The 16,902-nt window shown below is 48.0% G+C and overlaps 1 protein-coding gene and 1 long non-coding RNA gene across 15 annotated transcripts in view; one reads left to right on the top strand and one right to left on the bottom strand.

The window, feature by feature from the left end:
* The window catches only part of Atxn7l1 (ataxin 7-like 1), a 229,441-nt gene that overhangs the window by 117,627 nt on the left and 94,912 nt on the right, over nt 1-16,902 (bottom strand). The window contains exon 4 of one of the 9 annotated variants that reach the window (NM_028139.5): nt 7,625-8,931. The exons of the other annotated variants lie outside the window; for them this stretch is intronic. Coding sequence (NP_082415.2) covers nt 8,846-8,931 — 86 coding nt within the window. The 3' untranslated portion in view covers nt 7,625-8,845. Of the gene's footprint in view, nt 1-7,624; nt 8,932-16,902 lie in introns of those variants that run through there. 9 annotated transcript variants of the gene reach the window in all.
* On the top strand, nt 496-6,341 carry Gm38649. 6 transcript variants are annotated; one of them, XR_003950207.1, is made up of 6 exons: nt 496-708; nt 1,732-1,899; nt 2,133-2,265; nt 3,668-3,732; nt 4,594-4,668; nt 5,516-6,341. It is a non-coding gene; the product is annotated as a predicted gene, 38649 (long non-coding RNA). The 6 variants fall into 6 exon arrangements; XR_003950206.1 differs by lacking the exon at nt 2,133-2,265; XR_003950205.1 differs by lacking the exon at nt 2,133-2,265 and having other exon boundaries at nt 5,264-6,341.

Below are 16,902 nucleotides of genomic sequence, written 5' to 3'. Positions count from 1 at the left end.
CACAACACACCACAGGGTGACTTCTCACAGATTGAGGCCCACAAACTCCAGCCAAGGAAACCCCCCAGAAAAGGTCGGGCAGCTCATGCTTGTGTCCAATGCTTAAATGTAGAATCTATGGGGCAGGAAACTGGGAAGGGGAAAGGGTTATCAAGTAGGGAAGACCAGGATCAATGTGGAACTCCCAGGCCTCAGTTAGAACCCCATAGTAGGGTGAAGGTCTTATGTGGCTTTTGACCTTGATAGGAAAATCCTGTGGCAGCAAGGGCTCTTTTCCACAGAGCTAAACACATACACCTGCTTAGGACTGAAGCTGAAGAAGATTCCAGAAGACGATAGAACAGTTGCCGTCACCGCAGACAGCTGAGTGACAAGACACATGTGGCAAAGTGGCTGTAGCGCCTCTTCATATCCCGTTCTCCCAAGAAGTTCTCGAGTGGCTTATCTGGGAGAGCAACCTGCAAGGCAGGGAATTCTGGGAAATGCAGTCAGTCTTGTTCCCATGGATACCTAACAGAGCACCTTGGGTTTTGCCTGATCACTAGGTTCCCACCTGGGTTACACTGGGTGGGATTCTGGCTTCCATGTTTCCTCCAATGTGTAGTTATGACTAAGATGTTCTGTCAACTGAAAAGGTGGTTCGAACCTCACTACTGACTTCACTTGGATTCCTCGAAGATCAATTCTACTGGTTCTTTGGTCCTAAAGGTAGCATAACATGTCCTGTTTGTCTTTGTTTCCTTCCTTTCTGGTGCTACAGATGGCACCCAGGGCCTTGCACACGTCCCAACCACTCGGGTTGTTTTTTTCTAAGGCCCTCACCTTGTGTTTCTCATGGTCCTGCCTTCCATGTGTGCTGTGTCTCTTGGTTAATGTAGCCACAGCCCCCTGTTGCCCTCAGCACAGCACCTGTGCCCTGCATGACCGATCCCTAGTGCCCTGGTGCTAAGTGGATTAGGAACAAGGGGTGGAAGATTCTACACTCATCCTGATGCCACCCAGATTATGGCCAACAACTCGGACATTTTCACTGTTAAGCTTCTAAATGAAGCAGCTCTTTCTTGCAGGCACACACTAATTAAGCGATTGAATACAGCAAAGTGGTCAGTGCATACTGAACTGACACAGAGCAGCTGGTGGGAGCTTGGCTACAGGCTCCTGACTGGCCGAGCCGCAGCTTCGGAGTCCTCAAAGATGGCTGGAGGAGAACCGTAAGAAATATATATGTATATATATATGCCTGGTGCTAGCAGAGGTCAAAAGAAGACATAAGAACCCATAAAACTGGAGTTACAGATGCTTGTGCACCAAGACTTATGGGTACTGGGAACCAATCCCAGGTCCCATGCTAGAGTATCAAGTGCTCTCAACTGCTGAGCCATCTCTCCAACCCCACAAAGGTCATGTTTTTTTATACATACATACACACACACACACACACACACACACACAGAGGCAAACATTCATATACATAAAATAAATCTAAAAAAGGTTTAAACAAGGGTTTTGGGATGAACTTGGATCTCTCTCTCTCTTTCTCCCCCCCCCCCCACTTTCTCCTTCTCTCCCTTTGGGATACAATCCCATGTATCCCAGGGATGGCCTTAGACTCCTGATCCGCAGGCTGGCCTTTCCCTTCCAAGTACTGGGATTGTGAGGCTGCACCTCTGCACAATTTTGAGTGTGTGTTTTCTGCTGCTGCCATTCCCCACCGCCTTTCTATCCCAACAGACAGCAGAACAGTGGAGTCACCCATTCTGAATGCTGTTTCGTTTCTGAGAACCACAACAGCAAGTCTTTCCTGGATCTGCCGATACACCTGCCTGAGATAGACAGGAAGCCTCAGGAGACTAGGCCCTGAATCTTCATTCTTTTTATCTGCATCTCCAGCAGGGTCTGGTAGGAAGTACATTGGATGTGGGGCTCTAAGCCTTGGGTTGTAGTTACAATTCTGCCCCTCAAATGCCTCTTAGCCATTCTTAGCCTCACATGCCTCCTCTGGTTCATGTGATGTCCGGTATACTTGAGACAGTGCGCACAGACACCTCCAGGCTCCAGAGTGCTGTGCAGGAGGACAGGTGCCAGGGAGTTTAGTTAGCAAGGGCTGTCTACTGACTGGCTTTCTTGTGCAGTCCAGGGAGACACCATGTGGGAGGATCCATGGTAAGGTGCCCATGAGGAAACCCTCAGTGGTGGAGATAAGGTTACCCAATGTCCCCAGGACAGTGCAGAGCGACAGCATATGCCTCCTCAATAGCAATCTTGGTAAGTCCACACAGTGCCTGCCAGTCTGCGCCCTTATTTATGAGTTCCTTTTGTCTATCCAACACACGTTTCCCGAGTACCTACTATGAGAACTGAATGATAGCAAAACCAGACCAAGCCAATATTCCAATAATCTAGCCCATTCATATTAAATAGGTGTGGGTTTTGGACATGTGTGTTGAAGAGGGGATGACCAGTAGGGTCCAGAAAGCTCAGCAAAAGTTTTTGTGGGATTCTAGATCTCAACTGAAAAATATTAACAAGTTCAGATGAACCCTGATAAGAAGTCAAAGAGAGGGTGAAACTTCTGCCCTTCACTTCTGAGGCCCTTTCTGTGTGTCACTTCAAGTTTCCAGGGTCTCGTTCACAATGACCCGACACTATTGAAATGTCCCCATGGCTTACTAATACCTCCAGGATCTTCATCTAATAGGAGTGAAGGCCTTAAACAAACCAATCACAAGCTAGAAGGAGGGTCACTTTACAGGAGACACTAGGACCACAGTCTTAGGATAGCCACCCCTTGCAGCCTGGCATTTAAGGGGACAAGAGAGGAAATAGGCTCTGCGATCTCCACGCTAAGGATGAACAGGGTCCAGGAAGCTCTGACAGCAAGCAGGAGGAAGGCCTGTGAGGGTCCAGGTCTGATTTAGGGGAGGAGGCAGTGCAGGCTAAAGCATAAATGTTTATGCAACCACAGCTCAGAGAAGCCCAATACACAGGCTACTTCTACTCAGCCCTGACCTTGGCAGCAGACAAACACCACAGGGCGCTTCCAAATCAGAGATGCATTTTATTCTATGACGTCACTTCCAAAGCCCAAATTCTTGAAAGACAGGCCGTGAGCTCACCATATGGACTCCATAAGAGACAATCTTGAGGAAACAAAGTGCAGACACTGAAAACCACACAGCAGAGGTACTATTCTGAGCAGACACCTCAGACACCATACAACCAATGGGACAGGACTGTGCCAAGTCCCTAGGCTGCAGGGTGTTGGCCTCCCTCTGAAGGAGCCGTTTATAGTCTTTAAGATTCCTGGTGCTTCAGGCATTGCCGCAGAGGGCCATAGCCTTAGGCACTGGCCTGTTCTTCCCCTTTTTACACACCTTGATTTGGTGTGGTTGGTTTTGAGACAGCCTCCCACTGTAGCTCCTACTGGTCTAGAACTCCCCCTGGCCTCCTCCCTCAGCCTCTTGAGAGCTGGGATTATAGGCTTGGGATACCACACATAGCCTTTGCATGCCTGTTCCTCATGGTCTGTTTCTTTCCTTGCAAACTGATCTATTAAAGACTGTGCAGTCTAACCCAGTTTGCAGTACAGCCATGTGCACTCAATTTTAATGATACTATCAGCTGAAAATCATTCTGTTCTCCCAGCCTCATCCTTACATCCTTACAGATGATACAGCCAACGGTCTCTGTTTTCTCATGATTGCACGGGCCAAGGGATCCTTCACAATAGAGGTAATGGGGAGGCAGCGAAGAAAGCAAGGTCAAGGGGTCCTTTGTGGAACGCCCGAGAGCGCGCGCGCGCGCGCGCGCGCGCGCGCGTGTGTGTGTGTGTGTGTGTGTGTGTGTGTGTGTGTGTGTGTGTGTGCGTGTGCGTGTGCGCGTGCGCGTGTTATACTTTCTTCAATTGGAAGTGGCCGGGGGAATGCATCTCTGTAACATCTTCCAATAAAGTCTGCTCCAGTAGGAAGCACATCTGTAATGAGTATTGGCTCACACGATGCTCCAGGGTTCAGGATTGTATATGTTAGGTTTCATCAAACGTGATTACATAATAAGGAGGCTGATGCAGCAAAGCCTCCAGAATCTAAACCACTACCCAGACTCGCCAAATGTATGGAAAATCAATTATAGATGGGCTGGAGATTAAATCTGGACACTTACTTAGGGTTTGGAGCGAGTGTTAAAAGATTTTTTTCCCCTTTCTCTAATCTCAGCAGGCAGTCCCACAAACACATTAGTAGCACTTTTGAAAGGTCTTATCAAATATTGACTTAATAAAGTGCCCACCTACTTAATGGTGACCTCCAGACACCCCTAATAAGTCCAGAGCCCCGCATTATGTACTACTGAGCAATGGCATTCACAAAGTAAAGAAAACAAGTGGGTTGTATCATCCTAGAAGGTAGGCATTTTACCACTGAAAAACTACACATGTAGGGGGTGGATTCTGATTGGTGGAGGGAGACAAAGAATTCCAAAATGGGAATTCAATAAAAAAAGAAAAGAAAAAAAGAAAAAGAAAAAAAGTGCATCACTCAAGGTGCTTTTCAAATTCAATAGGATACCGAAATTATTTTCAAATTTTTATTACAGGATTAGTGATGTGGGCAAGAAAGACCCTAAAACAACCAGGGAGGAATCTCAGAAGTTAGGCCTAACTGGGCACAGGTGAGCAATATGTTCTTCTGTCCTGGGTTCTCTCAAGAATTGTGTTTGTAAAAGTAACCAGGCTTGCAAGGACTCCTGCCAGCTCACAGTGAGTGGAGAAAGCATTGGGGCATGAGGCATCACCAAGGAGAAGGCACTAAATGCAAATCTGACAGGCAGACACTTTCTTCCCTGGGCTCGGGAGTTTTAAAAAAAATGTGCTTGCAAGACTGAGTTCCTGCTCTCAGACTGTAGATGTTAAAAGATTTCCAACCCTGATTTTACAATGCTCTAGGGTACAGCCAATGATTACAATGTGTGCATTTAAAATTCTCAAGGCCAAATTAATCTCAATTCCTGTTCACTGAAAGGGCAAATATCTCGACAAAGCTCCCTCACCTTAGCTATGGCGCTGGTGCACCATTCGGAAAGACTGTGGTAACCACGTCTTAGCATCTCCTCTTCTGGGCTGAGTGACGCTGTAACTCAGATGTTTCAGGTCTAAGCGATTCATATTCTCTCTCTCTCTCTCTCTCTCTCTCTCTCTCTCTCTCTCTCTCTCTCTCTCTCTCTCTCTCTCTCTCTCTCTCCCCCTCACCGCCGCCTCTCTCACCAGGAATTCCAGAATTCCCTGAGCCCTTTCCTCTCCCTGGCTGCCCTCCCAGCCCTTCTCCAATCCTGTCTCTGAGCCCAGCAGTGATGTCTGCAGGGAATCCAGAGCTTATCAGGGGAATAAACCTATTACGGCTTCTATCAGCTCACTTCTCATGCCTGGCGAGCTGGGCTAAGTGTGTTGCATGCAGTAAGACGGTTAATCCTCACTCGACCCCCTCCGGAAGAGCATGAGCGGCTCGTTTTCCATCCCCAGGAAGGTTTAAGCCTAAGAAGAGCCTGAGTCAGCCAAGGTGAGCTGAGCAGGAAACTCAGCTGCAAGCCTGGTTCTGGAAGTTCTGAGGGATCACTTTCTTCTACCTGAAACTGGAGGTCTGGCTTCCTGTTTCTGAACAATGGAAGGACTCCACAGTGCTGCATCTGTTTCTTCTGTGGAGACTAGGAGGATGGATCCAAGGTCACACCCAGTGCTGCTGCCCCACCATACAGCCTCGGCAGCAGTCCTCATCTGCTGGGCTCGGGCTTACACTATCCTGAAAGGTGCCAGACGTTGCTGTTGACAAATGCACCAGGGCCTCAGTGCTCTTCCTTGCCAGTCTGTAGGCATCTGTTCAAAGCGACCCCTCGGCTGGTAAGGTCAAGGATTTGAACACAGGGCTGTCAAGGTGAGTCCTTGATCAGGGTGATGTGTTGAAGACAGAAACACATATGAGTCTATCCTTGCTCTTGAGCCATCCCTGCTGAAGCCCAAGGGCTGCCCCAACCTGCTTAAAAGCCTCTTTGAAGACTGCCTCTTTTCTCAGTTCAGCCTTGAGCCCAGTGCAAGACCACTGGGCCTTGGGACACGGGAATATTGCCATCGGGGAGGGAGAGTGTGCTGTTATGAAGCAAGAGCAGACCACATGCTTAGTCCCTTCAGCGTGCTCCCGTTTCCTTCCCTGCTTCTGAATCAAAGGGTCATAGCCCCAGAAATCCTTAAGGAGAGACCAAACAGTTGAGGTCGCTTAGTCTTGGGTCAGCCAGTTCCTCTCTGTTAGCCTCCAACATTATGAGCTAAATAAACCTGTTTTCTTTACAAGGTACCCAGACTCAGGTAGTTTGTTATAACTACAGAAAAAGGATAAAGACACCTAGCAATCCACATTTTATATTACCAATCACTATGTGAAAATAGTGAATATATATTTCTTTTCCCTCTGGTCTGTTTTTACCTTTTTCCCCCCTTCTGAGACCCAATACTATTTGGAGTCAAGAGATGTTATGTGTTTGTCATGTGCTTCTTTCTCAGTTATCTATGAGATGACAGAGGTAGGGCCCATGTCCAGCCACTTAGTCTCAAGCCCCACACAAAGATTGAGTAGACCAGGTGCTTGGGCCTCCATGTTGTCAGAGTGGCCAATCGAAAGGGCTGAAACTTTAACCATTGAGTGTGCGCATGCGCATGTGTGCATATATATATATATATGTGTGTGTGCGTGTGCGTGTGTGTGTGTGTGGTGTGTGTGTGTGTGTGTGTGTGTGTGTGTGTGTGTGTGTAGATGTACATATGACTTTCCCCAAAAGAGTGGAAGCGGTAGGGAGCAGGGTGTGAGCAAAGAAGAGGAAAACCTTATAGATCTGTGTGACAGCTTATCATACCACAAATCCCTGTCGGTCGCTACAGGCATTAATCCTACCAGAGCACAGGGAGTTAAAGATGAAACCACTCTTGAAACCGAGACTAATTATCCATGGCAGTTTATTAAATACGGAAGGCTTCTAGGCCTTATTAACGGGAATGTTTAGTGCATTTTCATAGCCTCAGACAGCCACTTCTTCACTTGTCAGCACCTGCTGGCAGCAGCTGGAGGAACTGCACCAATTTTGCTGTATGTGCAAATCAATTTGATGTCTTCCCCCAAAGACAAAAATCGGTAAAGTGATCAAGCCCTAATGAAGGCATGTCACTGACGGCACTGACACGAAGAGCCTGAGGAGGTATGGCCCTGAGGTCACCGGTGACGTCTTCCTGCCTGGGTTAAGTGATTTTCACCATCATCTTCCCCAGCTGTCCCATCAACATAAGGTGGGGATTAGGGTCAGCCAGTTCCTCTCTGTCTCCTCCAAGTCTCCGGCTATTTGGCCTCCTTCTTCTCTCTTATACTAATTCCTTAACTGTTGATATGTCCATCCATCTGCCAGTATATCTGTCCATCTGTCCATCCTCCCACCTACCCATCCATCTATCCACCCACCCACCCACTTATCCACTATCCATCCAGCCATCCCTCTACCCAGCTACCTTCTGATTGATCCATCCATCCACCCATCCATTTAACCATCATTCATGCATCCATCCAATAGATATTTGAGAAGGACTCAATGTACAGGCATTTAGAGAGTGACAGAGTATATTTATATCTGGTTTTACAGTCAAAAAATGCTTTTGTATACATTATTTCATGAAATTATCACAATGACCATATGAGGTGGCTGTTAGTATCACAGGTTTATAGACAAGGACACAGATTCTAAAGGACCTACCACTTACTAAAACAACATAGCCAGCAGGTGTCAGGGTCTGGACATAAATTCAGTCATTTATTCTGTTAAAATTTCATAACAGTACTCTTCTAGAAACTGGGCTGTATAATTTTTCTATTTGTCTTGCTGTTACTAACTAAATGCCATGATCCAGTCAGCACATACAGACTCTGAGGGGTATAAACAGCAAGTTTCTGCCCTCACAGAACTTGTGTTGTAGCTAGGGAAACAGACATTAAAACATATGTTCACACAATAAATATTTGTTTTCAACACATGAGGGAATACTAGTCTAGATGTGAAAATTAGGGACGTTTTCAAGAAGAAGTAATTACTAAGATGTATTCTGAAGGATGAGTCAGAGTTCTAGGGAAAGGGGGATGAAAGAAAACCATTGTGTTAGGGAGGGGAAAGCATGTGCAAAGGCCCTGTGGCAGGAAGACCCAATGTGCTGGAACTTTCAGGTTAGGTGCACTTGCATATGAAAGGGAGCCTGGCACAAGATGTGGTTCAGACCCCACAGACCTTGACGCCATGATAATGGTTTTTAGGTTTTAACTTAAGAGCAAGGGGAAGCCACAAGTCACAGGAATGGCACGACCAACTCTGATTTAGATTCTGACTTGGGTGTGCAGAATGGGCTGTAGAGAATCGAGAGTGGAAGCAGGGGAAATAGCTGGAAGGCGTTGGCAGTTGTCCAGGTGAGACGTGATGGCAGCTTGGACCTGCATGGTGGTGGTAGTAGTGGTGATGGTGGTGGTGTTGCGGTGGTGGTGGTGGTGGTGATAGTGGTGGAGGTGGTGATGGTGGGGTGGTGGTGGTGGTGATAGTGGTGGTGGTGGAAATGGAGAGAAGAGCCCCACAGGTGCCCCCTGCTCTGCTCAAGCCCACTTCCTGTCTAGACCCTGTCACCAGAGTGTGCTCACGAATTCGCAGTACATGGAGGCTTGTCCACAATTCGGGGCTCTCTGCTGGGGTCTCCTCTTCCAGGAAGCCTTCCGCAGACAAAGCCAGTCCTGCTCGATCTTTCAGAAGCGCTGGTTATCTTCTGCACTGCACATGCTCACACCTGACGCTGTTCTAGGGCTTGGCGGCTCTCTGCTCCACTCCAGGAGATGCTTGCATTTCTCTTGCTGTCTTGCTTTCTCCCTTTGGAAAGTAAATGCTTTGTTGGCATTTGCTGAATGGTATCAACAGGGCGCCTCTGGAAATTACATTTGTCAATGATTGTTCATGCCGTTTGCCTTCCCCCACCACATTAAAAACTGGCCGCTTACATCTGTCTTCATGATCAGGTTCTAGCAAAACGCATGTCCTAGCTTCCCCATTATTTCTTCTAAGCTCGTTTCCATATTTTTTTTCCTAGCAGAAAGCCATTTCAGGGGGAAAGGAGTGGGTGGGGAGAGGGCAGGAGTGTAATTAAACAGGGGTGGTCTGACTGGAATTCCTATACCTTTTAATGGGGTATTTGATTAATTCTTTCTACAGGCCCCATTATTCATGCTGTGATGAAATCTCATTTTATAGCTCTTAATACATGGACCCAATTTATCCACATCACATTGTATTCTAATACTTGTCACCCAAGTTATTAGCTATCTCCTTCTCAGTGTAAAACCATCAGCAAGTTTGATTAGCTTATTCCCTAGGGATGATGGGGAGATAAGAGAGACACAGAGAAGTATGGCCGCCGACGGCTCTGTGTCCTCAGAGCACTGCTACCCAGCACCCTCGGAAGAGAACCGGGTGGCCACGGTGAACCTCCTCCACCCACGGAAGGAGCTCTCAGTAGGACCCAGGTTGCAAAGGGTTGACTGTGGGTCCCCCTGGATTCGAGTCAACCTCCTAAATGGAGCCATTTTTGGTGTCTTCCTGTTATCCTCCTCCACCGGCCAGAAGGCTCTTGGGTAAGAGTTCCTGCCCAAGAAAAAGCAGGCTTGATGCAGGCTGCTGCTCTTGCCCAGAAGAGCCGGCTCTCTCAGCAGCCATCCTCTTCCTCTTCTCAGGAATAAATCACAGCCGTGACACTCACAAGCGGCTACGGTTCCTTCTGAACAAATCACCTGTCAGACCTGGACAGAAGGAGAAAGGGGACTGCCTGGATCCTAGAGTTCCTAGCTCCCTTCTTCTCCTCGGTCAGGTCCCAAGGATCATAGTTCCCCTTCCCTTGGTGCCCAAAGCCCTACCTACTGTTCTCTGAGATTCTGAGCCTGGCAAGATATGGAATTCAAGAGGCTCACTCTTGGGAAGATGCCCTTTCCCTTGTGACACAGAGCCTCATCCCCTACCCCTCCCCCACCTCCTGCCCCGCCCCCACTACATACGCATGCATGCTAGACTTACAGAATCCTTACTAACAAACACACAAAGGCAGAGTGGTCGTGTGTCTGTCAATCCTGAGTCTCTCTCTCTCTCCCCACTCTAAGGAGGGTCAACCACTGAGTTGTGAGCAGCTCTGCGGAGAGGCCTGAGGTACTGAGAGCAAGGAACGGAGGCCTCCAGCCAACAGCCAGGGAAGTGAGCCACCAAGGGAACAGGTCTCCAAATTTGGTCACATCTTCAGCTGACAGGTTGATAGTGACCTCATGAGAGACCTGGAGCCTCTGACCCACAGATGTGTTGGAGCTCATACAACTTCGACCCTCCTCACTGTTAAATGTTGGGAATACTTGTTATATAGCAGTAGGCGAGTCATACACACTGCCTACCTCAGAGGAAGGTCCTCAATGATGCCCTTCTTAAGTTCCACATCATCCCCTTTATGTTCAGGAAGCCTGATCTTTGCAGTACTTCTGAGTGACCGTCCCTGGCCTCTGCAGTGTATGCACACATCCCCACAGTCTCCCAAGAAAAGAGAATGGAGGGAGGAGCTCCCTGAGGCCTGGGCTTGGCACCCCATCTCTTTGCTGGCCGTCCTGAGTGACACCTGGCATTAGGAGAATGACTTTCTATAGAGGGCAGACGTCTTTGGGCCACGAAACTCCCTCTTGTTTCTGAATCCCGGGGCCAAATGACATCAGTCCTGCCCACGGCCAAATGAAAAGATTCACAAACAATATGTTCCCTTTAGCTATGGCAGGCTCATCTCCTGTATGTTCTTTCTCATCACGTGCAGTGTCCGGGAAAGGTCATGTCTTCTTTTGACTTTGCAGTTAAATGCATCTGACACAGGATAGAGGTTCCAAAGGGACTGAGACATAAGTGGGCTTACGTGCTGCAAGGTGTACCACTCTACTCCAGCTGACCTAGCTGCCTTCTGCCAGCACAGACTGTCATGAGGGAGGTGGCGCCTGGCTCTCCATCTCCTATAGTATACGAGGGGCAAAAAGAGTAGTTTGTGTCTATCACTCCCCTACCCCGTGAGTGTGTGCATGTTTCCTGTGTCCCAGGCCAATCTCAAACACAAAATATAGCTGAAGTTGAACTTATCTTTCCGCCTCCACCTCCTGCAGTGCTGAGACTGAACCCAGAGTCTAGCTAGGCAAGTACTCTATCACCGGAGGCACATCCCCAGCCCACCAGATGTATTTTCTGGTTAAAAAACAGGGATTTAAAAACAAAAACAAAACTAACAACAACAACAACAACAAAATCCAAACAAACAAAAAACAAAATCTACCTCTGATCTGAGAGGAATTTACTTAGAGAAATTGGAAAGGAAAGAAGGCACCTGAGTAGTGAAGTCCTCTCAAAGCACAGTCATCAGGCCAGAGGTCCCCATGTCATCAGTAGGACCTTGCTGGACACACATACACATTCATACCCCACACTGGAGGAAAGTCAAACTCAAGGTGGGGCTCAGGGATTCGCTTTCACTAGCTCGACTGTTTTCTAATGCCCGTCTCTGGAGTGAGCAGCCTAACTGAAAGGACCAGACATTAAATTATTCACTCCGCCATTCATTCCTTCAGCAGACAGTGATGGACTGCCTACTATGCCTGACGCTGAGCTCCAGGGCAGCAACGAGACAGGAAGGAATGCCTTCCTCAAGCTGCACTGTCTTCCGCCTCTGGCTTTATGACAAAGCCTGCCAAGATTGGGGAAATCCAGGGACGCAAATGCAATGGCTGGGAGTCATGGGTAAGTCTTTCAATGGGTGGGAGGCCCACCAAATCTGTCCCCTACAATCATCCTGTCAATACAAGCAGCCTTTCTAGAGTCAGTAAGTGAACATGGTACAGTTGTTTCAGCATGCTAAGCTTAAAAACAAACAAACAAACAAAGCAAACAGGTTACATGACTCCATCACGCATGGTGATTCTAGCACACATGAAATACACGACCTTTTTAAGGACCCACTGTGACACATATTCATGTTCATCTTTTAATAAACTGGCTTGCTGCTCTCCTACCTTCCAGGAAATAGGAGTTTGCCCCCTCTTTTTCTACAAGTCTAAATAAATCTGATAGCCAAGATGCCTGGTGTGCTCCCCATTCTGGGGCTCGAATTGCTACCTCCACCCTCCCCCGACTCTACAAGTAGACACAGAATCAGTAGATGAAGAAGAGAGGCGCAAGAGGCAGGACAGACCGCCAAATTCAGACTCAGAGAGATCACATGTGTGCAAAAGGCCCTGCAACACCCAGCCCTTTGATATGAGCACAAGGTCTGCATGCCTAACTAACTCCAACTCCGTCCCACTCCATCCTCTCTCACACACAGGGGTGTCACACACTGGTCAGCAGCGATTAGTAATTAGCTCAGAGGCCTTAGCATCTCCCTGAGAATAACTGGGTGTTTTTTACATAGCCATGGGCTCTAAAGTCTGTGGGGTCTGCGTAGAAAACCTTTTGGTGTCTTTCAAGCTTTAGAGGTTGCAACCGGAGGTTAACTGAAGCACATCGGCCTAACCCACCAGCTTCCCTTAATCAAGGCTTTTTTTAAAACAGAAAGTCCAACCCCTCTCTGTTTTTAACTCAGGAATGTTTGTTGGCTTTTGCTGAGACATTGATTTGATTAGTAGCATTCTGTGGCACTTCAGACATGAGATATTGAGCTCAGGAACTAATGATTCACTTGAGGGTTCTGAGATGAGAAGACCCTACCGAAGGCGCACTGGAGGCTGGGAGATTCCGAGAAAGCATCTTTGCCTGTGTAAACGGGACAGGCAATGAAGAGATTTGCTTATGGCTACAGTCATGAAACCAGGACCACCCCACGGGTACTCTCTACCCTGGAGACTGCTGGGAGTAGCTGCTTCTGCATTTAGACACCCATATGCTACCTCATTTATCTACCTGTGACAGGGACAGTGCTGGAAGAGAATCAAAAGATGACAAATTGCTTCTGGTTTTAAAGGAGCTGTTCAGGCTGGGTGCATGCCCAGGGGGACTAAATCTTGTGCCAAGAGCCAACACTTCCTCCCATTGTATGACCACATTTTGGCAAACACCCTCCAGCAAATGACTGGTGTCTCCTTTCACCAATGGATGGCAAGATTCTTGCTCTGTGAGCCTGACATGCTAACTTCCTAACAATGTGTGCAGCAGAGGGCGGGGGGGGGGGCGCGGGCCCACCCTCCACTCTACAGGGGGAAGACCAGGGAATGAAGCAAGAGTTCCACGGAGAAAGACAACAGGGAACTGGTTTGCAGGATTCCAGGGCTCTGAGAGATACAGTAGCAGTCAGGGACTCTGAGAAAACCAGACTTGCAAGAGATAAGTAGGAAATAAATCTCCAGGACACTGGCCCCTGGAATCTGCTTTGGAGCACACAGGCACCCCTAATCTTCTAACATTCTTGAAACAAGAAGACAGTCCATTGCAGTTTCAGTATGGTCCATCTGAGCAAAACAGTTCTCACACCGCTCTTCTCTAGGCAACCAGTGGGTCATGGAGGCTGCTTATCATTCCAGATGCAGCCGTGTCCTTCCCACCGTCAGAAATAACATGATGCTTGTACTTATATACAGTCAAAAAAAAAAATCTAAAATCGGTGGGGGCTGCCTAGAAAACCTTGCATATCTTAAGCCTCTAGAGATGTGTTTCAATTAGTCACATTACCTGTGTATCAACCTCTACCACGAGTGCTAACCCACCAGGCCATACAAAGGCCTCACTGTGCTCATGTGTCCCCAAACCAGCCCTTCTTCTAAGCACTTACTCTGTCTTTCAGAATACCTCTATGGGTCAGGTTCTATATTAGTCCCATATTATAGATGAGACAACTGAGGCACAGAAAGGCTGAAGGACTGGCAGAACTCACTTAGGAACATCAGAGGCTAAATCAAGCCCAAGCATTGTAGCTGGAGAGTCAAGCTCTTTCCCAACCCTGTGCCTGACTCTGTAACCTAATGCCCTTCAGACACTGCAGCTGGCGCCCTGAGGAACACTGGCTGGCTTGCGTCTCCCCTGACACTCCTCTCAACCCTCTAGAAGCCCGGGATGCTGGGCTTCAATACAGAGCCTTTAGTGTGAAAAAGGCACTCACCCCCAGGCTCCTATTCCTACATTCAGGCTGGACTGCAGAATGTCATTTTGTGTTTGTTTGAGCACTCTACCATGCAGCCAGAGACAGCCCCATAGATAGGCTCTGTTCGCTCTCCGCAGCCCAGCATCTGGACCCTCCCTTCCCACCGCCAGTCTCTGCCCGTGCTCCTGCAGCCAGCAACCGATGTTTCCCGTCTAACCTCATTATATATTTCATCTAAAGATGCCTCCGCGAGCGCGGCAGCAAGGCATATTTTTAGCACAAGCTACATGCCAAGGCAACTTCAAATTTATCATTTCTAATAATAGCCGTGGAGCAGAATCACAGCGCCCATTCCACAAATGGGCAAACAGAGGCAGGAGGCTCCAGCAAGGTCACAGAGGCTCAAATGGCAGAGTCCCCTCTGTCATAACCAATTCTCTCCCTGGACTGCTTCCTCCTAACTTCCTGCTTAGCAAACTCATCTGAGGCCTGGGAATAAGTGTTGTGGAGATGGAGGAGATGGAGATGGAGATGGAGATGGAGATGGAGATGGAGATGGAGATGGAGATGGATCTGTGTTTGTGCTGGGGCTTCCGAATACTAACTAGCAGCTTTCTCTGCTGGCAGGGCTGCTGATGCCTCTCCAAACACTTTCTCCGAACCCCTTCTCCTCAGTAGGTTCCCATGCACAAAGCACTCACTTGGCATTTCAGTTTGCATCTTTCTCTCATCTCCCCGCCTTCCTCGCTAATCAGCGTGGCAAAAGAATTTACTCGCACGCAGAACATAACCAATGGCCTGGAGTGCCTGCTAAAATGACCGTAACTTTGGTTCTGATGGAATCTTCAGGCTAGGAAATGAAGGGATAGAGCACAACCTCTATGCAGGCCAAGAGCTTCCTTCAGTCTCACTCGCAGGGAGTGTTTTTCCAATAGCTACTACGGAGAGCTCAGATTTCCGGTGAAGGACTGATGCATAAGCCAGAGAATGGGTTACTTTGTTGCATTAGAAAGTCCTGCATTAGAAACTGTGAATGTGAAAACTTCCCTAAGCCAGTTGTGAGCACATTGGTTTTGCTATTGGTGTGCATTTTGTTCCTGGAGACAGTGCGATGGGAATTCTAGCCTCAGTTCTTTCTTTTTTTTTTCTTCAATTTATTTACATTTCAAGTGTTATTCCCTTACCCGGTTTCCCCCCACCTCCTAGAAACCCCCTATCTCATTCCCCCCTCCTGCTTCTATGAGGGTGTTCTTCCACCCACCCACCCACTCTCCCCTCCCCACCCTAGATTCCCCTACAATGTGGCATCTATTGAGCCTTCATAGGACCAAGGACCTTCCCTCCCATTGATGCCTAGCAAGGCTGTCCTCTGCTACAAATACAGAGTCGGATGCTAGCCTCAGTTCCAATCCTGTGACCTTAGTCTCTGTTTTGCATTTTCTTGTTGTTTTCTCTTGGAGCTTCGAAATCTGTAAAGCTACCACTCCCAGGGGTGCTACTCCCTGCGTTTCTCTGTAAGCCCAAATGCGCAGACTGTGGGACAGTGCTTGTGTACACACAGCGAGATGCTGTGGCAATGTAAGGGCCCCCTAAAGGTTGACAGACACTCCACTGCCAAAGGCAGCAGCAAGCACACAAGTGGCTCATGGCTGTTTTCAGAGGGAGCTATTTGCAGGGAGACACTGCTGAGAGGTGGCACCAGGGAGTGTGACCATGGGAGACAGCATCTATGTCACAGCGTCAGACGCAGACAGCAGCACAGCTCGCATGTGCTCTGCACTCTTCATCTCACCATCCGGCATGGTGTCTAGCCCATCATGAGTGCTCGGAAAATGAGAGACAATCAAAGACTGCAACCTAGGGACTTCTATCCGTTTCTTTGGGGAGTAAGGAAAGACTGCTTTCTTTTGGGGGGAAAAAGAGTGAATTGCTGGGTAAAGAAGGCCATTCCACCTGGGTGTCGTACCTAAATACATATTATGTGCCAGCCCATCAGCAGACAATGAAATATCTGAACTGAGAGGAATTTGGTAGAGGTTACATTAGGTTCTGGGTTCCCAAGAGTGGCTCCCCTTTATCTCACCTCTCTTTTGCACCCATTCATTTCCGTTTCCCTGATTGATATCCTTCAGGAATTCAACACAATCACACTTCTTTTCTTTTTCCTGCATCAGATAATCACCCAAGACAATCCTCTGATCCCTATGGGTGGCTCCCTACCTCAGTAACAACATCTCTAATAGCACCCAGTGTAAAGCTGCCACCTTTAACCAGCTTTCCACTTAAGATCAACACAAGTACTTTGTAAGGTTCACCAGGAACATACATGTACCACACCACTGTCACCTGGATAGAGACCAACTTGGTGTTCGTGGCAGCAAAGTGACAGTTGGGGCCAGGAGACCTTCTCACCGATCAGGGAATGCCCCCATTAAACCTGTGCAGCATACGCCTGCTGGGGCCAATTCAATATTCATAAGTGGGAAGTGGAGATCACATTTTCTGTTTCGCCAGGAGCGATAGCTATTTATCACGGCGAATGACTGAAACAGTTGTACATACAGTGCTTTCCTTGCTGCTGTAAATTACAGTATACAGAAGATTAAACTTAAGCCTAATGCTACCCTTGAGCCTCAACAGCTGAGTCCTATAAATGGATTCCTGTTAAGAGAAGAGAGTCTTGTTCCTGGTTACTATTTAAAAGTGAG

Source organism: Mus musculus, chromosome 12, assembly GCF_000001635.26.
Source record: "Mus musculus strain C57BL/6J chromosome 12, GRCm38.p6 C57BL/6J".
Taxonomy (NCBI): Eukaryota; Metazoa; Chordata; class Mammalia; order Rodentia; family Muridae; genus Mus; species Mus musculus.
This window is presented reverse-complemented; position numbering and strand designations above follow the sequence as displayed.